The sequence below is a fragment of the Bidens hawaiensis genome, unplaced genomic scaffold (assembly GCF_021521415.1).
Source record: "Bidens hawaiensis isolate Kalapana, Puna unplaced genomic scaffold, B.hawaiensis_p1.1 tig00055218_1, whole genome shotgun sequence".
NCBI classification, from domain to species: domain Eukaryota; kingdom Viridiplantae; phylum Streptophyta; class Magnoliopsida; order Asterales; family Asteraceae; genus Bidens; species Bidens hawaiensis.
In genome coordinates, this window is record NW_027499980.1 from 53,793 (window position 1) to 76,643 (window position 22,851).

Genomic DNA, 22,851 nt, shown 5'->3' on the forward strand with positions numbered 1-22,851 from the left:
CGGCCTGCGCGGCCGCCAACTCCTTCTTCAGGCGCGCAACCTCACTCTCCAGTGATGATTTCTCAGTGATACTCTGGACGATAGCTTGGTCACGCGCCTCCGCGCGTACTTGGCAACTTCGGTTCCAAGACACGCACTCTCCGCGCGTACTTGGCAACTTCGGCCTCCGCCACCTGCTGCTTCTCCCGCGCAGCTTGGAGCTCATGCCCGCGCTTAATAAAGGCGGTGTTGGCACTTGCTCGGTTTTCGCTGAGCTCTGCCTGGAGTTTCTCAGCTCGTGCGCGAGCATCAGAAAGGTTCCAGGCAGCCACCTTAGCCTCTTGCTGGGCTTCCACAAGAGCATCGCGTACTTTAATATAATCACGATGAAGCTCTTGGGAGGCAGCAAAGAAAGCCGACCCAGCGAAAATGTGATCGTTGAGCAAGTCAGCGCGGGTGCGCCCCTCCTGATACCTCCTTTCAGTAGGAGGCACGTCATGAGCCCAGAAGTCCTCGCATACACCCATGGATTGGAAGGAACTGTCTTCGTTAATATTCCATCTCGGGCGGTAAACGTGGTCACCTTCCTGCAAAACACAAGAAATGTTCTAAGTCATAAAAACATACTTATATGGAAGTACGCGCAGCGGAGCAACAAATTAAAACATACCTGCGGGGATGAAGCAGAAAAGTCAGCGCCAGCCTTATCAGAAGTCTGCGCTGCGAATTCTTGTGGCATCGCAGGGCTGGCACGGACTCCGAAGGAGTCTTCAGCTTGAGCTCCCTCATCCTCCTCATCTTCTTCAATCGGCCTCTTCTCCTGCGACCTGGAGGGCTCCAAACCAGTCACGCGGAGAGAGCTGCGCGTAGGAGGAGGCGAGTGAGGTCTCGACGCCGCCAGTTCGGCGCGCAATACGGCTTCCTGCTCCTTTGTAATCCCAATAAGGGGAGACTCAGCACTAGCAGGAGCAGGAGCAGGAGCAGAACCAGCGGCGCCGGCAACGTCGCCAGGAGTGTCGCCAGCAGCTTGTGCGCCAGCTACAACTCCTATGAACAAATCAACAACAAAAAATGGTTTATGATTTGATCAAAACAAAAAATTCAGAAGACAATGGCACAAAACATACCTTGGTACAATTCTGTTCGCGCGGCGAACATCGCCATAAAGTTCATTCTACCCTTTTCTGAGGGTAGAACAGGGGACTTCGAAGCAGCCCCCGGCGCAGCCTCAGCACCTTGTTGCGCCTGCGGCTGATCTGCTACCGTCGCTGGTCCTGCAAACATTCAAATGCGAAAAGATTTAATAATAATTCAATCAGAATCGCCCTCATTGAAACATTATGGGTAAGCAAAGTATACCTTTCGCAGGCGCGACACTGCTTCTCTCTTCAGCCGCGCGAAGGGAGGAGGTCACGCCACCATACCTCAAGTGGACAGGAGGTCTGCCCACTTTCACAGGCAGGGAAGCTAAAGAAACCTTGGTGGTAAACACCTGGGTTTCCTCAGGTCCCTTCGTTTGAGCATGGGGATGAGCGACAGGGGTGTCGTCTTTCTTCTGTCTCTTACTGCCCCCTGCGCCGGATTTCCCCTTAGCTTTGCGCTTTAGTAGGGGCGCCTCCTCTTCCTCCTCCTCCTCTTCCGCGAGCTCCAGCTCGTAGTTCTCCAGCGCATCTACAATACATGCAACACAAGTGTTAGCAAAGTTTGGTATTCTAAAAAAAAATAAGCATAAGTGCGAAGGCTTACCAGGCGCGTCGCTATCAAAGTCAAATTCCAGATCCACAGGGATGAACATGTCATCGAAGCGATCTGGGAAGCCCACCTCCCCAGCGCCCAGCGGGACGGAGCCACCCTCCACTTGATCGTCGTATGCGGCGTGGACAAACTCCTTGGTTACTGCGCAAAAACAAGACAAATAATATCAGCAAAGCCAAATTTTATTAGCGCGGAAATAAAGCAATGCGACAACTTACGCAAGCCGTCCACTTGGATGACAGGCTCCGCCGCGCTGTCGGCCCACAGCTTACTCATGCCGACCCCCACCAGCGCCTCCTCGCGAATTTTCTTGGCGGGGGATGGTTCGGCGGTCAGTTTCTTAACCCAGGCGCAGGTTGGGTTCTTAATAACATCCGCATCCGCGGGCGCAGAATCGATCGCGCGCATCGTCATGCGGATGGGGATTACACCAGCCCTGATGTAGAAGAACCTCTCAGACCAGTCATGAAGGCTCTTGAATGACACGGTGCTGCACTTAACCTTCTGACTGCGAGGAATAAAGGAGATCCAAGAATCTTGGATCTTGGGCTTGTAAAAAAATTGAAAGCGCCGAGGGGTGGGCTCCTCGCGCTGTGATTTGCACATGAACTCGAAATGAGTCATGCACACAAGTCCAAACGGATGGACTTGGGATATATGTATCCCAAAAAACCGTAACACCGCGCCTACAAACCTTGTCATCGGAAGACGAAGGTTGCAGTGGGTGAAAAAATGGGTGTACAGTGAAATATAGCCGGGAGGCGGGTCCGCCGCCGTTTGCCCGGCCACAGGCAACATGCAGCCAAACACAGGGAGAAAACCCTGTGACGAGATGAGGCTGTCGAGATCGGCCTGCCTCAATTTGCATGGGATTTCATTCCACCTTCTCGTGGCCTTGGTCCTCCCTACTTCCTCCGATGTGGTCTCAACAACCCTCTTCCCCTTGCCCTTTTGCTTCAATGTCGACATCACCACAGATTTCACACGGCGTCTTCGAGAGGCAATAGAGGTGATTGAGGGGTTAGAGGAGTCTGAGCTATCAGACATACAATAACAACAGCAACAGATAACAGGGTATTTGGAAGCAATAACCAGAAAATCGGAAAGATAGAAGCTTTGGAGTACACAGCAATGAAGATGAAGATAAAGATTTTTCCTAAGGGCCTGCTTTTATAGGCCCAGGAGAGAGAAAATTGGCAACTGATCGGATTTCACGCGCCCCCCACTCGCAGGTGTAAGCCAACAAGGGCGCGGCACGTGTCCCTAACACTGTTGAGGGGACACAAAAACGTAACGGAACTGCCACGGAGCAGAGACGCGCCCCCACTCGCAGGTGCAAACCAATGCGAGCGCGACACGTGTTCCAGACAGCTGTGCGAGGGGACATGAAAGGCAACTGTAGCACCTCGAGCACACGAAACGTCTGACACGTTTCCGGCGCACGTCACCACCAACCAACCACGTGTTTGGACCCTTCGTTTCAACCAAATGGATAGAACTTCGCGCAACGATGGAAACAACCAAGAAAACGACAAAACCCCATTAAAAAGACCAAATCAGTAAGTCTAATATCTATCTTACCGCGCTAGCGCGAGATAAGACACACATTAGACTGGGGGGGCTTGAAGAGGTATGTACCCGCCTCAACACCGAGCAAGGCGGGTCAACCCACAAGATAAAGACATTATGAAGGCACAAAGCCAAAACCTTTGCGCATGGCGCATACAAAACATGCTCAGGCATCATATGCCCAGGCACACATATGCTCGCGCATCACATATGCGCGCGGCGCATCAGCGCGCGGCGCATATCACATGCTCGTGCATATCACATCTGCCCAGGCACACATATGCTCGCGCATCACATATGCGCGCGGCGCATCAGCGCGCGACGCATATCACATGCTCGTGCATATCACATCTGCGCATGAAATATCTGCGCGTGAGAATAAAGAGAAGACCTCGCGCATCCTCAGGATTGGCGCATATCACACATGCACATAATCGACCTCGTCCTTATCCAAATCAGGATTAGGGCAACCTTGATTGTGCACGTCAGACAACCTTCCAGAAGGCATCTTTTTAAGGAGTAAGAATATGCTGATGTTGACAGCTGCCAAATGAAAGGTCGACAACTCAGCATGACACATGTGCTACCACGTGATTACAACCAACGAGAAAGCGCCAGGTGTCCCAGAGGACACGTGGCGCAGTGCGATTGGATGAGGCCAACGAGGTTGAGCCCAATCAGTGGAAACCCTAGCACTATAAATACAGCATCAACTCCACTTTGATGGACACATTCATACTCAATCATTGACAGTTACAGGCAGTGATATCACATTCAATCATATTGAATTACATTCACTCACAGTCAGTTACATACAAACACACAGTCACACAATCATACAGTATTCAGCTATTAAGCAATACTCTTGAGATTCCCTTACTCTCACATTATTATCTTCTCCACCATATACTTATTCTCACGCCGGAGGGTTACCCCAAAGAGGACCCCTCTGTCCCTTTCTGAGGGGTAAGTTAACGGCGTTGTTCATTTTGTAGGTGGAAGAACACAGATCCAGAAGAACCATCGGTGAAATAGTACAATCGAAACCCGGGGAAAGTAGATCTGCTACCAGTGAGTAGATCCACGTTTCTTCACATACCCTATCCGTACCCTACGGGTATTAAAAACCCGGGTATAAAAAAACCGGTTCCGGGTTTTATTTTCGGGTTCGGTTCCGAATTCGGGTTTTTTGTGCACCTCTAATTTTCATAGAAGGTAACCAGGAGTAAGGTGTACTTAAGTTTATACTAAATGATATGGCACACGCTTGTCTCTATATCATGCTCGTCTAAAGTTAGGTGGTATGGTACTCATCAAAGGATTTGCGTATTGAGCGACCGTACAAAGTCCAATTTAAAGGGAAAGCAAAAGATATTTTTTCCTCGGTTATGTGGCTGGATTTCTGGTGATATTAATTATGTGGGCTAATGGCAGCAGGAGCAAGTAAAATCGAGCTTTACCTAATTAAATCCATCATGACGTTGTTAGGAATCACACTACAAAAGGGTAAGAGATGATTAGTATACATCAATAATTTGTAGCAAAAGGTTATAAGATCGACCCAAAAATGTACATATAGAAAGGAAGTTAACCAAATTACCAATAATTTTACTTAGGCATAACAATTTCATGCGAATAAATAGATTTACCCTAATATGATATTAAGTGGTTAAATGTGTGTTACAATAGTCCATTTATATAGAAATTGTGATATGGTCAATTTAACTTAATTGTGTACACATAAAAGATATACTCCTTAAAAATAGCAAAAGATTAACCCTATGAGTAGGATTTCATGTTGAGGTTCTAACAGGATTTATGGACTGGACCGATAACTATATTTCTAGAAAAAAACTACACGGAATTGATGTGGTTGTCTGGGTCAGACCAAACGGCCAAAACGATTTAGGTTTGATGGTTTGACAGTTTTATCTTAACATGGTACTTTACCATCAAATTTTTAAAAGTTAAGTAAAACGATAAGTTTTTTTTTTCTGTAAGTTACTAAGTTTTAAAAAAAGATGATATTTTATGCATTAAAGGGTTTTATAAAAAAAATATATAACATAAAAAAGAATTTTCTAGTATGAAATTGGTTAAATTAATGTTAAAAAAAGATTATTATTCTCTCTTCCGATTCCAAACAATAAACTGAACCATAAAACGTGTATTCAAACCATAAACCAGACCAAATACTTCTATTATTGCTGAACCGGCCGATTTAGCTTCGCTTGAACGATTCTATCATTTTCAATGATTTTAAACCCCCTCTGAACAGACAGACGGTGGTAATACTGGATGCTCTTAACTCTTAAGAAGGCAAAAGAGGAGGGAGGGGGGGGGGGGGGGGGGGGTTCTTGCTTAAAAGGTTATGAAGTTGATTAGTCATGTTAAAAGAACTGCCAGTTTAAAATGGACACTCTAAATTTGTTGCTTCATTATTTAGATATGCAATTGTAAGAAAATTGTGAGAAAATGACTTATAGCTCTGTAAATGTAATCTCGTATCTAGAAATAAGAAACAAATCGAATTACTCATAGGAAGTGACCAAGGGCCAAGAGTCACAGTTTCAACAAGTTTGTTATATACAAACTACCATTACACCTAGTATATATTTTTTTATATATGTGTTTATATTTATATATTTTGGTTACCCCTCGCATGTATATGTTTTTATTTATACATTTTTATGATATGTAAGAGAGAAAATATATAAAAAAATAATTATGAAAGAATTACTATTACTAATATATATAAAAGAGAAGTTTGACGACGCTGAACTATGATTGGTCCATTTCGCAAGATTTCATTAGACCAAGTTTTGTTTTGTTTCTTTTTTCTGGTGTCTTTTGTTTTAACTTTGTTTTTTTTTTCTGGTTTGTCTTTTGTTTTAACTTTGATAATTATATTTCTAATTATCTTTGTTATGTTTGTTTTTTATTAGTTTAGTTTCAATACCAATATACCGTAACGGATGTGATAAAAACTGACATAATTTGCGTAGACTTAGCGCATTTTGTTTTAGTTATAGTACCGTAATGAAACTGACCGAATGACAATTTTTTTTTTATTCCGGTTTTATAACGAACGTGAAAAACCCAACCAAATTGCATAGACTCACCGCCAGGGACGAACAACGCTCGAGTTTCACCGACCAACGCTATCTCAATGTTCCATCTCAATTTTTATAACTTTTTTTTGTTTTAGTTTTCGTACAACAACACATGTAACAGAAACTGACCGAATTCACGTCAACTTACCACCTCAACACTTAGGACTGGTAATGCTTGTGTTTTACCAACGTTCGGATTTACCAACCTGCCCGGCGCTATGCGCCGGGTTAAAAACTAGTTGAGTTATAATTGTATTTGTGGTTGATGTTTTGGTCATATGAGGTCCGAAGTTTGAAGTAAAACCCTCAGATTTGGGCCTTTCTCAAGCCCACCAAAGGGACAGGTATGCAGGCCCGTTTGTTGTGACTGCTTCAACCTTAAATATGTGTGGATTGAATAGTACATTATTTGGGAAATTTCCAAAATAAGCATTTATAAAAACAAATTTCAAGTTTTAGGTACCATTTGCAAGAAATTTCAGAAATAGGTATTATAAACTAGTCGTGATATATAGTTTGTAAAAACCAATTAGAACGTGCCACGTGTCCTTAAACTAACCGTAACGAGCACGTTCACTAATTATTTACTCGTCACGACTAAATAAGTTTCATGCCTCGTAATCAAAGTCCAAGAGTAATTCAAGTCCTTTAATCACGACGACTAGCTTACCCGGCTTACATTCCCTACACGAGTAGTTTATTAGTAGTTAACTCGTCGCGACAAGTTTAACCTTATAATCTACTCGTCGCGACTAAAGGACTTATTAGAACACTTTTAAAGTTGAGTGACCTAATTGGAACACTTTCGAAACTTGGTTACTATTCTATGAAATTGCCTTTTTTTTCTATTATATATGTATAGATCAATTTAAAATTTATAAGGTTACATGTATAAACCTGTTATAAAGAAGTAACATATGTATAAAAAATAAATTCTCTCTTTGTTATGGAATCATATAACATATAATAATTTGTTAAAATATATTGTATGGGACTTTCTTATTAGTAAATTGAACAAACTATGTTACTTACACAAGATTAATAATATTAATTATACTACAAATAAACAACTATAGGTTGGTGTCATAAGAATCTGATTGCTCTAAGTGGCGGTTTATGGTTGAGCCACACAACAACAATGTTATGGCATGAGTCGGTCACCTTCCTCACCCTCCCTTTAAGCCAGCCCTAAACTTTATGTGGTTAAGTGGTATTAATGAAGATCAATAGCTTCGCTGCATCCTTTTTATAATTTAGATAGAAAATACTACTTCCTTTTTATAATTTAGAATAAATTACACAAAATGTCCTATTGATATAAAGGTATTATAGATTGGGTCCTTAAGTATGAGAACTTATAGGTTTGGTCCAAATGGTTACATGAATGCAACACGTCACCAAACGAAACGAATGATTGACGAACACATAACCAAATAATTTTTCATGTATGCTCCATTAAGCTTGTATCAAACAAATGATTGATTCTCGAACACATAACAAAATGAAACTTCGTGTTCGTATTCATTCATTGAAGAAATGATTTTGTTCGTCCTATCAGTTGAATTATTAGTACCCTATGCCGACTGCCGAGCTGGGAGTACTCTATGCCCAACGTCCTTTTTCCCACGCCCAAACCATCACGCTAGTGGGTTTTTAATGCGTTTTCGTGAGAGTATCATGTCTTGTGGGTCACTAATAGCTCAACTGACATGTATAATTGTTGCTCTCTCTGTCTTCAAATTTGGGTCGTGTTATCAAGTTGCATAGTTGTGATCAAGTTTTTGGGGTGGATTGTACATACGTGATGCAATTCAAAAAGGAGTAGCGATGCAGCTTGTTACCCGCTTGACTTCTGTTTCAATATAATTGTTACAGTGATTTTTATATACTTCTAGAATATATTTTCCGCTACAAAGGTGCTAAAATATTGGTCTATTTTGACTTTTAGAGTTAAGATGTTAAAGTTAAGTCCTAGCTTGTCTACCGGATAAGGGGGCGTTTGGGATTACTTATTTTATCTCTTTATAGCTTATAACTTATATGTTATAAGTTATAAGGTGTTTGGGAAAGTTAGGTTTTGTGAGTATATAAATAACAAGTTACAACTTTGTAACTTATAACTTATGACTTAAATAAATCATAAGGAGGTAAAATAAGGAATCCTAAAGTCCCAAACACTATCTAAATTTAGTTTTTCTTTTTTTTCTTTTTTTTCTTTCTTTTTCTTTTTTTTGGTTGCTGTTGTTGTTGTAAGAGTTAGTATTTAAGAATTATCAAAAGTGCCGATATATTATTAATTATGATTTTTTTAGTATACGTACTGTTTAGACTACGTGCTGGTGTTGCACATGAAAATTAGGTCTCCACTCAATCTATATAGATCGAATTCAGAGATCACATTATTAAGTTTTTGAGTAACTTTATCAACCTAACAAAACCTTAAAACAACCTTAAAAACTATTGACCTAGACTGTCGCGGTCTACTCAAACAATTAATTTTAAGACTTAAATACATATAATAAGTACGGGTAAGTAAGGTTGTCTTTACAGGTACTCAAGGAAAGTGCTAATTTAATACTACTAATTAATTATTAAACTAAGTCAGACAGACGATGTCAAGCAGTTTGTAGAAAAAGATTAATTAAAACTAACAATTACTTAAAAAACGATTTGTAAATAATATTAATAAAAACATTCATTCTAGGTTCGAGTAATGTGTTCTTCAACTTAATTCCAGATTTACTTGTCTTGATTGCGTAGTACTTACTAGACCTATTTTTTGATTGTGATGACAAACAATACCCTAACCGAATTGTTGACACAATTGAACTTGATCTACACAATTACCAATTTATGTTTTATGATCACTAATTAAGTAACATTAACCGATGATTATTAGTTCAATGACACAAGAGCCTAACCCTAAATGTTGATGAACAAGCCAAACAAGTGATGTATTAATCAATAATCGGAAACACAAATTGTTTAAACAACCAAGCAATTAGTTGAACAGGAATAAAGCAATAAACTAACTCAAGTTCATAAACATTAAGCACATAAATCTGGTCTTAAGTTAAATTACACAAAACCCTAGCCTAGAACGAACAAAGGATTTAGCCGATCATGATCATAATGTCAAAACACTTATCTTTAATGAACATGCAAACCCAAGATGAACCAGAAGTTCAGGATGGCTGGAAATCGTCTTAGCACAGCTCTTCTGCCTCTGGAAGTCGTTATTAGCCGAATGGGGAGGTTAAGGGGTTTATATAAGGCAAACCTAAATTTTTGGCCGACTTAAGCATCTTCGCGTATCGCGAAGATGATAGGGATGCTTCTTCGCGTATCGCGAAGGACAAAATAGTCGCGGCCAGATTTCTGCTTCTTTGCGTATCGCGAAGTTGCGCTTCTTTGCATCTTCGCGTATCACGAAGATGTAAAACTTCAGATTTTTCTATTTTCTTTTCTTGACTGCCTCGTGATGCGTGCACTTCCATTCTCTCACTTCCCGATCTTCATTCCAAGCCCGTAAATATCCTCGTTAAGCTCCATAGCTTCCAATGTCCTGAAAACACATAACAACGCTTGAAGTACCAATGTTCATTCATTTATTTACCTAAATATAACTAATTAATATATAATAATAACTAACTTTTACCCAACCATCACATCCCCACACTTATCCTTTTTCGTCCCGAAAAAGTTTTTGCAATGGAATCAGAATCAGAAATCATTCTAAAAAAAAATACTTCACAGATTATCTTAATTAAGCACAAAGAACGCAAAAACCGCGATTATCGATGTTGTTGTTCACTTAAACTCATGCCTCAATACTTACCGGGAAAAATAAGGTGTGACAGTTTTATTAGTTCATATAATTAAAATGGAACCCACACTTCAAAGCCCTGAAGCCGCCTTGCCATGCTTCATTATAGTTTTACCGAACCAGACCACCCCAACTTGACTTAAACCTTAAAATTAGACTATCAAAATTTTACACATTTATACAATTTTTCAAGCCCATATGTAATAGCTATGACAATCTTGGATATTTTTATCGAACCAAAACCCCAAACTTAAGTATTAAGGTCTACCAAAATGGCCATTAGATACGATTAAGGTGCAATTAGGTAATCAACTAGTAAATAGCCCCCACTACATGACATTACCCCGCTATCAAGCAATACCCCGAATCCATCACCATACGTGAGTAGGCACGAATTCATCTGTAGGGCTTACATGTGACGTGTTCCGTGTGGTCTGTTTCTTAATGGTAATGAGACGCGAGCACGGGGACCCCATATGACTAACAGCGTGGATGATCAAGTCAGCAGTGAGTTTGTACTTTTAAAGCACTTTCTGTGGGATCATGTTTATTGACTTATGAATTGGCAGATAAACTGCGGGTTTGCTCTTTTTAAGCTTATTTTATATACATAAATCCACTTAAGATTTATGTATACCCAGATGATAAACCGCATACCGACCCATGGTCTCTGTTCCCCGAGGCATCCCATCAATACAGGATTTAAGGCAATAAAACCATACGCCTATGAAGTGTTAGCCACTTAACTTGTTGTATTTTCATTTATGTTTATATCACAAGTCATTTAGCATACTCTAATGTTAAGCCTATCCAACCATTGTACTATAGACTATTCATATTAAAATATATTTTTGGTGATCAAATCTAATAAAAAGGCTTGAGTATGACCTAATCTTTCATTCCAGTCCTTACACAGGCTTAGCTAAACAAACAAAACCTTGAAGGCGTTTCCCACTAAAAATCAAGCATTTAAAGTTCAGTTAAGTCTACAACCAAATTATTCTTTCATTCTCAAGGCTGAGCCTACCGACACATCCCAAATTAAATGTGTTCCCGTTTTAGTATCTCATATTATATAATAATTTTGAAAAAAACAACCCCCGATTTTTCTATCATTTTCCATTTTTATGCAAAAAATCTTAATTCAAAGAACATTGAAAACTTTTAAATTTTCAATTTCTCCCCCATCCCCACACTTAAGGCAAACATTGTCCTCAATGTTTAAAATTATAACAAATAAAAATAGGGACGGGTTTAAAATTTACTTTGACAATTTTAAAAATCGGGCCTAATGTGATGGTGATAAATTATACATAAATACAATTACACTTTTAACACAAATACTAATAAAACAAAGAAGGTTATGAAAACGAAATCACCTGATAAATAAGAAAAACTCTCATGTACAACTCTCGTGCCCTCGGTGATCTCTCGGTGAACTCACCTTTTCAACTCTCAAAATAAACTCTGCAAACTCTCAAACATCTAGAAGCAAGCTTCTCACAAATGTTAATATTGGTTTTTTAAACCGTTTGCAAAAACCATTAATTTTAAATTACCAACCAATATTAATCATATTCATAACCAAATTTGTTAAATGAGTAAAAATGTTAAAAGACCTAACTCACTTTCGTAGGAATCACGATTGCATTTAGCGTATCCAACAAGCCCTTTAAACCCCCCGGTAGCCCGGGTGGACGAGTATGGTCTCGTGAGGGTTTATAGTACACCCACAAAGTTCAAATACAAAATATACACAAGCAACCACCCACAAGAATAAATCCCTTCAAATGTCCCAACCATGTCACCCATAATACCCATAAGCAATAATAATTGTCTTAATACAACCCGATAGACAAATAAAAACATAATAAAATAAACCAGATAAGAGAACCAAAAATATCGATCAGAACAGCCACTCCAACAATCATCCACTATGCATCCAAGTCCTCCTCATCATCATCAGCAGCACCAGCTCCACCAGCTCCTGAACCTCCCATACCTGCATCATAAAAACCACTAGTGCCATACTGACCATAACCACTATAACCAGCACCTCCACCATATGCAGACCCACCAGCTCCTCCACCATATCCATATCCAGCACCAAACCCAGAACCACCCATGTCAAAGCCACCAGTAGTAGGCGGCGGCGGCTGCAAAGTACCTGGCAGTGGAATATGCCAGTGATCAAACATGGTTCTGAAATAACCCCGTGACTCATCTCGATAATCGCAAAATTCATCGCGATACCTATGCAATTCCTCCCTCATCTGCAGCTGCTGTTGAAACATATAGTCCAATGTCATGGGCTCGGGGTGCTGTACTGGTGGTGGACTAGGCTGCCTTCTTTGTCGTGGTTGGGCGGGTGGCCTCTCTACACGCTGACCCTGCCACCATAAGTCATTATTCCCGCTTTTTGGGCATCGTCAAGCGTCACAACATCAGTATACGGTCCCTCCGTAAAATACTCCTCCGAATAACGTCCAAATACACCCAAAGAATGAGCAATCCGCGTGATCATGGGCCTCAAAGCCAACTGAGTCATGGCCGCACTTACTCTCCGACCACCCCTAGCCACTGAACTTAACAACAATGTAGCCCGATTCACATTCATACCTCCAACCATGGACATCAAACACATCAAATCAAGATTATTACATTTATCTTTCCCCGAATGTCGTCCCGTGAATGTAGAAGCAATCACCCTGTGTAAATACCGGTGAAGTGGGTCCTGAATTTGTGAAGCGACAACACTACTCGAATGATCAACATCACCAATAGTCCTCCAAAACGTAGCCAAATCAGTCGTCGAGATCTGGTGAGGCCGAGAAGCAGTCGACCCCGTGGTAAACCCCCTAATACTCTCCCGAAATTCGGGACCCTCAACCTCATGTGCCCCATACAAACCCTCAATTACACCGTAAACCGAAACAACTCTCTTCCCAACGCAAAACTAACCGCGTATGGCTCATCAAAATCTTTCGGATTATACCTGAAAGTAGAGTAAAATTCGTAAACCAACTCCTCGTACTGCGTCTGCTCAAACCTCAAAATATCTCTCCAACGTCCCGATAACAAACTATTGAGTCTCGGAACTTGACCAATAGATTCCAACACCTCCCAATCAAACGTACGGTGTCGGAATATCTCCAAGTCGCGAATCTGTCTAAACAACTCATACTCGGGAATGATGTGGTCCTCGTCTTCTCCCCCAGTAATATCCTCGACCGCGGCCCCAAAAACCTCGATCTCGGGAACAACGTATCTAATCGGCGCGCGCGTGTACTGCTAAGAAGTATTGTCAAACATCTGTTGTTATTTTGACCGTTTCCTCGACATCTGCAAATAAATATACCAAGTAAGTCCGGGCGACAACCGTATAGCATTTCGGTCGCGATTGCCCCCAATAATCTAAATCATAATAAAAATTATTTTTGAATTTTAAGATTTTTTTTTTAAATCAATAAAAACTTAAAATGGACACACTCCTCAAACCGTTCGTGCAAAACGTATTACTTTCAAAGAAAAATCCAAGTCAAACAAACCAACGAACACCTCCAATTCACTCGTTTTCACAAACCGACATAACTTATTACGTTTCAAAACTTTTTACTAACCAAAGTGCCGGAAAAATTTTCCTTTATCTAAGACCTCACCGACAACTTATCACAATACCGACCCAAAATCACAAACTGTTAATAAACTTTTCCAAACTTTGACTCGAAAACTCGCCGTAAAATATTCCGGTGACCCATTTTTCATAAACACATCCCTAACAATCTCAAAACATGAATAAGCTTATAAAATTCCGGCCAAACTTCATTCAATCCGGTAAACCCACCCGGAAAAACGTCATCAACTACCCGTAAACTTCAACAAAACCCGCGAATCCCGACCAAACATCAACCCACTAATCATACATTCCATACCCATAGTAAACCTGTAATGCCCGATTCAAGCCCGAAATAAACCAATTGCATACGAAATTAGACACATACCTTTCAATCGGGCTAAATGTATTCGATGAGAAAAGACAATGAAAGTGACGGTGGTGACGGCGGTGACAAGGGTGGTGGCGGCCGAAATTAAATGTGTGGAGAGGGTTAAGATAAAAGATGAATGGTGAAAGTGATAGGGAAATCTGGTTTTGTAAGTTTTTTTCGTCAGATCCGTGCATCTTCGTGTATCACGAAGATGCAAGTGTGACCGTTGACTTTTTGACTTTGACTGGCAGTTTGACTTTTTATCGCGAAGATGCATTTTTACAGAAACAATTTTTAGTTATTTTCAGCATGAAAAATAAATCTTTTAAGTGTTATTTGAGCTGATTTCCTCCGCCACCCACCTCGGTCACCACATACCAATCACTTACGTACCTGGGCTCCCTCTAGCGACGCATGTGCTTGCCAATTCCTTTCCAACGCTAATCATCGTGTCGCTTCCCCACACTCGATCCTTACTCTACACTGCATGATTTGAGGAAAACAATTAGCTAACTAGACTCAATATACAAAAATAAAACTTACAAATGTCGGGTTGCCTCCTGGTTAGCGATGAATTGAATGTCTACAGCTCGACATTCCTTGGTTCCTTAATCAACCGAGTATGTCGGCTCGTCCGCCAAAAAGCAAACTTCCGACTCGTGTATCTCTTTGTTCAAATCCGCATCCTCCAAGTAAGGCTTCAACCGATGACTGTTCACCACTTGCCTCAGATGATCATCAAAATCTTCAATCTCAACCTTTCCAAACTTTCCAACTCTCTTGACTTGATAAGGTCCCCTCCACTTGCTCTTCAATTTGCCCGGGAAAAGCTTCAATCTCGAGTTATACAACCACACTCGTTGCCCCTCTTCGAACGTCCTTCTTCTTAGCTTAGCATCGTGAACTCTCTTCATCTTGTCTTTATATGCGGACGCACATTCATAAGCTTCATCTCTCAATTCTTCCAACTCGCATATGTTCGACTTTCTTTGGTTACCTACACACTCATAGTCTAGGTTAACATTCTTAACCGCCCATAGCGCACGATGGACTAGCTCAACAGGTAAATGACAATCTTTCCCGTAAACCAACCGATATGGAGTGGTTCCAATAGGCGTTTTATAAGCGGTCCGGTAAGCCCATAAAGCATCGTTTAGTTTATTTTACCAATCATTCCGATCGGGCCTTACCGTCTTTTGTAAAATTTCTTTAATTTGCCTATTGGAAACCTCCACTTGTCCACTCGTTTGAGGGTGATAGGGAGTGGCAATGCGGTGGTTTACGCCATACCGTTTAAGTAGTTTGCCAAAATTGAAGTTTTTGAAATGTGAACCCCTATCGCTAATGATGACGCGGGGAACATCAAAACGTGAAAAAATATTAGACTGGACAAACTTACAAACAATGGTATGGTCGTTCGTTTTGGTGGCGATTGCTTCTAACCATTTAGACACATAATCGACTGCCACCAAGATATATAGATTACCAAATGAATTAGGAAACGGGCCCATGAAATCAATCCCCCAAACATCAAAGATGTCGACAACAAGGATTGGTTGCATGGGCATCTCATCCCTCTCTGAAATACCCCCCATCTGTTGACATCTAACACAATTTTTGACAAACGCTGCGGCATCCGTGAATATGGTAGGCCAATAGAATCCGCATGCAAGCACTCGATGTCCTATCTTCTGGCCACTGAAATGGCCTTCACAAGGTGAAGAATGGGCATGATACAAAACACTCCGCATCTCCTCCAATGGTATGCACCGCCTCAATACTTGATCCGCTCCAACTTTGAACAAATCTGGATCTTCCCATGCATAGTGCTTCACCTGCGAGAGGAAATGTTGCTTCTTCTTCTTTGGCCAAAACTCCCGAATTGTATCTGCAACAAGAAAATTAATAATGCCAGCATACCATGGCAAAGTTGAAACAGAAAACAATTGCTCATCCGGGAAAGACTCATTGATTGCCCTCTCGTCTTTCTCCTTTTCTTCTTGTCCCACAAGTCTTGACAGATGATCCGCTACCACATTTTCGCTTCCTTTCTTGTCGCGGATCTCCACATCAAACTCTTGGAGCAATAAAATCCACCTGATCAAGCGCGGCTTCGCGTCCTTCTTCTCCATCAAATACTTGACTGCGCTGTAATCTGAAAAAACAATTGAAACTTATCAAGTGCATATACTACCGCGAGCAACTCCTTTTCTATAGTGATATAATTAATTTGAGCATCGGAAAGGGTTTTGCTTGCGTAGTATATGGCAACGGGTTTCTTATCCACCCGTTGACCCAACACGGCCCCGACCGCGTAGTCACTTGCGTCACACATAATTTCAAATGGAAGTAACCAATCAGGTGACAACAAGACCGGGGCTTCAACCAATTTGTTTTTTAGTACAGTAAATGCATTAAGACACTCCTCGTTAAAAACAAATGGCACATCTTTTAATAACAGATTCCACAACTGTTTAGAAATGATACTAAAATTCTTAATGAACCGTCGGTAAAAACCGGCATGATCCAAAAATGCCTTTATCCCTTTTATATTAGTAGGCGGTGGTAAATTAGATATGACTTGGATTTTCGCCTGGTCAACCTCAATCCCCCTACTTGATATGAAATGTCCCAAAACCGTCCCCTCTTGAACCATAAAGTGGTTCTTTTCCCAACTTAAGACCAAATTCGTTTCCACACATCTTTTTAAAACTTTAGTTAATTCATTTAAGCATTTTTCAAAAGATGAACCGAAAATAGAGAAATCGTCCATAAAAATTTCAAGTGAATCCCCAACCATATCTGAAAAGATACTCATCATACACCTTTGAAAGATGACCGGGGCATTACACAAACCAAAAGGCATTCACCTAAATGCGAAAGTACCGTATGGACACGTGAAAGTGGTCTTATGTTGGTCATCGGAGTGAATAGCAATCTGATTGTACCCAGAATAGCCATCTAGAAAACAATAAAATTTCTGACCTGCAAGTTTCTCGATGATTTGGTCAATGAACGGCAAGGGAAAATGGTCCTTAGATGTTGCCGCATTAAGCTTTCTGTAATCAACACAAATCCGCCACCCAGTTACCGGTCGGGTGACGATCTCCTCACCTTTCTCATTACGGGTTATCTGAATACCCGCCTTCTTTGGAACTGTTTGTGTCGGACTTACTCACGTGCTATCTGAGATCGGAAAAATGATACCCGCGTCCAACCACTTCAAGGCCTCCTTCTTCACTACCTTCCGCATGTTTGGATTCAACCTTCTTTGTGCATCAAGAGCGGGTTTTGCGTCGGGATCGGTGATGATTTTATGCATGACAATGGATGGGCTGATCCCTCTCAAATCTGCTATCGTCCAACCAATCTCCGCCTTATGCTCTCTCAAGACTTTCACCAACGCCTTCTCTTTCTCGTCTTCAAAATTTGCGGCGATTATGGCCGGTAATGTCTCTTCCTCTCCCAGAAACACGTATTTCAGGTGTTTTGGGAGCTTCTTCAATTCAACAGCCGGCGGACTCCCCAATGATGGTCTCAACTTTGAATCAATGGTATCAGGTAACCGCTCCACCTGCTGAGACCATGCCGGTTTCCCAATATTTGCAGCATACAACTCTACTGCTTTCTCCTCTTCTTTCAACTGTAGAACATGCTCAACTGCTTTCCTGCAACAAATAGCAAACTCCTCTGTGGCCTCGTCCCCACTTTCGTGAGGGTTCAACACGTCAATGACTTCGGCCGCGAAGCATTCGTCATTCACCAGAGGGTTAGACACGTTTGAAAACACATTAAGCCTAAGATTCTTATTACCAAATGCCATGTTCACTACCCCGGTTCTACAATTAATCAAAGCATTCGCGGTGGCCAAAAAGGGTCGACCGAGAATCACGTTTGGTTGCCGTTTCGGGTCAACTGTCACGTAGTCTAGAACCAGAAAGTCAACCGGGTAATAGAAATCTTCTATCATCACAATCACATCGGTCACGATTCCCCTAGGAAGCTTGAGTGTCAAGTCGGCCAACACCACGGTGGTGTCGGCTTTTCTAAGTGGGCCAAAGTTGTACTGGTCATACAAGCTTCCCGGGAGAATACTCACCACAACCCCAAGATCTAACAACGCTCTAGTCATTTTAAAATCGCCCACTTGAATGGATATAATTGGCGTTCCCGGATCTTGTAGCTTGGGTGGGAGGATACCCGTCAAAACCGAGCTTACATTTGCAGTTAAGTCAACTTGTTTAGGCAACTTGTGAGTTCGTTTTTGAGTACACAAGTCTTTTAAATATTTAGCATATGCAGGGACTTGTTTAATTGCATCTATGAGGGGTAAATTAATTTTTACTTGTTTAAAGATTTCCCACATTTCCTCCTGCTGTGGGCCCCTCTTTCGAAGTGCCGATGAGGTCTCGGGATTCACCAATGCCTGAGGAAATGGAACGGTTTTATTCGTTGGGCCCATCTCCTTGGCGGTTGGTGTTCCTGTTTTAGTCATTGGTTCAATTTTATTTTTATTTATTTGGTTCGGGTTACTTTTCAGTTCAATATCAACCTCATCGTTACTCTTTCCATCTTCCCCCAAGTCCTCCAACACCTTCAACGAAAGGTGGTGGGGCTACCCCGTTATTGTATACCTTTCCGCTCCTGAGGGTACTTACCTGGTTGACTTGGGCACTCTTACGGTTTGAAGAACTGCCACTTTGATGGTTTGGATTTTTCAATGTGTCACTCGGTAGATTTTTCGGGTCTTTCTTCAAGGTGGCCATTTCTTCCGCCAATTGACTCATTTTCTTATCTCTTGCGGCACTCGCTCTTTCTTGAATCTCCATTATTCGGCTCAAATCTTTCAAAAGTGTCAGAATTTCCAAATCTTGCGAAGAACTTTGGCCTTGAGTCGCCCCTTGACTTTGCTGACCCTGCTGATAACTTTTCTGATAACTTTTGTTATACCCCCCCCCCCGACTCCTTTTGATTATACCCGCCTTGACCTCTACCCCTCTCGTTCCCATATTGACACTGATTTGACTGATAATTTGCTTTTTGGGAATTACCTTGAAAATTCGGGTTTTGTTGCGTGTTCGGGTTTCCATAGCTGAAATTGGGGTGGTTTCGAAGGCCCGGGTGATAGGTGTTTGAATTCATATTATTATTATACCTCTTCTAACCCTGAACAAAGTTCACCTCTTCTTCTTCCTCTTCTTCTTCGTCTTCCAACACGACCCCACAAGTAGCCACTACATGGCCTACTCCACCACAACCTTCATAAACTAGATACGTCTTTCCTGACTTACTTTTCTCTTTAACTCCCACACCCATCAATTGATCCAACTTTCTTTCCAACCTAGCCATACGATCATCCGACTCACCACTATCCACGGCTTTCACAACCGCCCTTTTTACCGTGCGATTCGACTGAGCTTGCCTTTTCGAGTTCATTGCATGCCTTTCCAAGTGTTGCCAATCTTCATTCTCATCATTAGTCAAAAACGACCCATTTGTGGTCCACTGAAGATCACGCACATCGTCACTCGATAACCCGTCATGAAACGCCTTAATCAACTCCCACAACGCGATCCCATGATGCGGACACGTTCTCAACAATCTCTTGAATTTCGTAAATGCTTCATGAAAATTTTCACCCAATCCTTGCTGGAAGTTTCTGATGGAGGTTCGGGGTTCGGATGTTCTTTGCGGTGTGTAATACTCGTCCAAGAATTGCTGAGCCAGATCTTGCCACATGTAGATACTTGCTGACGGTAACGATAAAAACCACTGCTTTGCTAGATCTTTAAGGCTGAACTGGAACACGACTAGCTTGACTTCATCGGTAGTGAAACCTTGACTTGAGATGGTGGCACAAATTGCATTAAACTCACTCAGATGCAAGTACGGCTCTTCAGATGCTTTCCCATGGAAAGTAGGCATCCCGGCCAGGTTACTTTGCCTTACTAAAAATGATCTTCCTTCTCGGACCGGGATTACAATGGGAAGCGGGTTCGTGGCTACTTGTGGAATGAAGTGGCTTTGAACCCCCCAAACGGGCGGTGGAACAAATGCCCTCGGAACCCCATCATCAAACTCATACTCAGGAAACTGCGGCTCGGGAATCTCTTGTCGTCTTTGGGCTTGCGGTTTCTTGGTTGTTGAACGGGAGCGGGTTGTTGTTGAGCTCTTCTATAATACTGACCCCCCCGATCATCCTCCATCTCTTCTTCATCCTCAAACTCCTCAAAATCGTCAAATCCCCTTCGCCGATCATACTCGAACTCGACCCGATTATGTGGCGGCTTAGACCTTATGGAACGATCATCTCTTAATTGATATCTTCTTTGAGCTATCAGGTTTTGGTTTTGGTGGATGAGTGGGTTGAATGGTGGTAGGTTATTGAGTGGTGGGTTTTGTGGAATATTTTGTGGAATGTTTTGTGGAATGGGTTGTTCTCGATTGTGCGGTGGATTAAGATTGTCGGGTTGAAACATCGGTGGTATTGGGTATGGGTTTTCTTCCTGATGATTCATGTCTTCTTCTTTCGGCCTCGAAGTCTCACCCCTTTTCTGTTTTGCTCAGTTTCACCTCGCGGCTTTCTCAATCTCGGGATCAAACTGCAACACCTCCTTGCCTCGAGCAAATCTCGTATGCATCAACCTAAGAGATTAGCTGCACACACCAAACAAGCACACCCCGCGTAAAATCAACGAAGAAAAGAAATTAAACTAAATTATGCTAATTTAAACTAAACTAAAGTAGCACTAAGCGCGTTGAGTCCCCGGCAACGGTGCCATTTTGACGTAGGTTGTCGCGGTCTACACAAACAATTAATTTTAAGACTTAAATACCTATAATAAGTACGGATAAGTAAGGTCGTCTCCACAGGTACTCAAGGAAAGTGCTAATTTAATACTACTAATTAATTACTAAACTAAGTCGGACAGACGATGTCAAGCAGTTTGTAGAAAAAGATTAATTAAAACTAACAATTACTTAAAAAAACGATTTGTAAATAATATTAATAAAAACATTCATTCTAGGTTCGAGTAATGTGTTCTTCAACTTAATTCCAGATTCACTTGTCTTGATTGCGTAGTACTTACTAGACCTATTTTTTGATTGTGATGACAAACAATACCCTAACCGAATTGTTGACACAATTGAACTCGATCTACACAATTACCAATTTATGTTTTATGATCACTAATTAAGTAACATTAACCGATGATTATTAGTTCAATGACACAAGAGCCTAACCCTAAATGTTGATGAACAAGCCAAACAAGTGATGTATTAATCAATAATCGCAAACACAAATTGTTTAAACAACCAAGCAATCAGTTGAACAGGAATAAAGCAATAAACTAACTCAAGTTCATAAACATTAAGCACATAAATCTGGTCTTAAGTTAAATTACACAAAACCCTAGCCTAGAACGAACAAATGATTTAGCCGATCATGATCATAATGTCAAAACACTTATCTTTAATGAACATGTAAACCCGAGATGAACCGGAAGCTTCAGGATGGCTGGAATCGTCTTAGCACAGCTCTTTTGCCTCTGGAAGTCGTTATTAGCCGAATGGGGAGGTTAAGGGGTTTATATAAGGCAAACCTAAATTTTTGGCCGACTTAAGCATCTTCGCTTATCGCGAAGATGATAGGGATGCTTCTTCGCGTATCGCGAAGGACAAAATAGTCGCAGCCGGATTTCTGCAACTTCGTGTATCGCGAAGTTGCCCTTCTTTGCATCTTCGCGTATCGCGAAGATGTAAAACTTTAGATTTTTCTATTTTCTTTTCTTGACTGCCTCGTGATGCGTGCACTTCCATTCTCTCACTTCCCGATCTTCATTCCAAGCCCGTAAATATCCTCGTTAAGCTATATAGCTTCCAATGTCCTGAAAACACATAACAACGCTTGAAGTACCAATGTTCATTCATTTATTTACCTAAATATAACTAATTAATAAATAATAATAACTAACTTTTACTCAATCATCAACTATCAGATGTTTTGCTTTAAATCAAGAACCTTAAAACACTATCAAATGGTTTGCCTAAAACAACCTTAAAACACTATCAAATAGTTTGCTTTAATTCAAGAACCTTTGGATGCAATTGTTTAGAGGTCTAATTGTCGACGATAAGATATTGTTTCTTGTTTCAACTAAATTTTAAGCCTCACATATGTTGTTATAACTTATCAGTGAAATCTTAAAAGGCACAATCTAATAAATATTTTAAATTATATTTTAATCTACAAAATCTATTTTGATAATATGATATGTCATGGCTTGAAAATGCAACACCTTTTTAATAAATAAATAAATAAATTTTATATTTAAGTTACGAATCAAATCAAATGTTAATCATGAATGATGTATTAGCTAGAGGTATTTAAGATAAATATAGTAATAGATATGATTCCTTTAATAGAAAATTGTTCAAATAAGAAAAAAGAGTTTCCTAAGAATGGTAAGAACCAATTATTTTTTGACATGTGGCATTATAAATTATGGTTAATGAACAATTTTAGGAAACTATGTCGGTTATAAAGGTGAAAGAGTAATTCTAGAAAACTATGTCGGTTTTTGGTAATTTTAAATCTCAACCCTTGGATCCCCTAATCTGA

At 40.9% G+C, this 22,851-nt stretch overlaps 1 protein-coding gene across 1 annotated transcript; it reads right to left on the reverse strand.

Annotated features, from left to right (window-relative positions):
- Positions 1-17,403: 17,403 nt before the first annotated feature.
- Positions 17,404-19,057, reverse strand: LOC143601029 (uncharacterized). Its single transcript, XM_077078543.1, has 2 exons — positions 18,887-19,057; positions 17,404-18,477 (listed from the first exon to the last, which is right to left on the reverse strand). The coding sequence occupies exons 1-2, from the start codon at positions 19,055-19,057 to the stop codon at positions 17,404-17,406; spliced, it is 1,245 nt and encodes a 414-aa protein (XP_076934658.1).
- Positions 19,058-22,851: the final 3,794 nt, after the last annotated feature.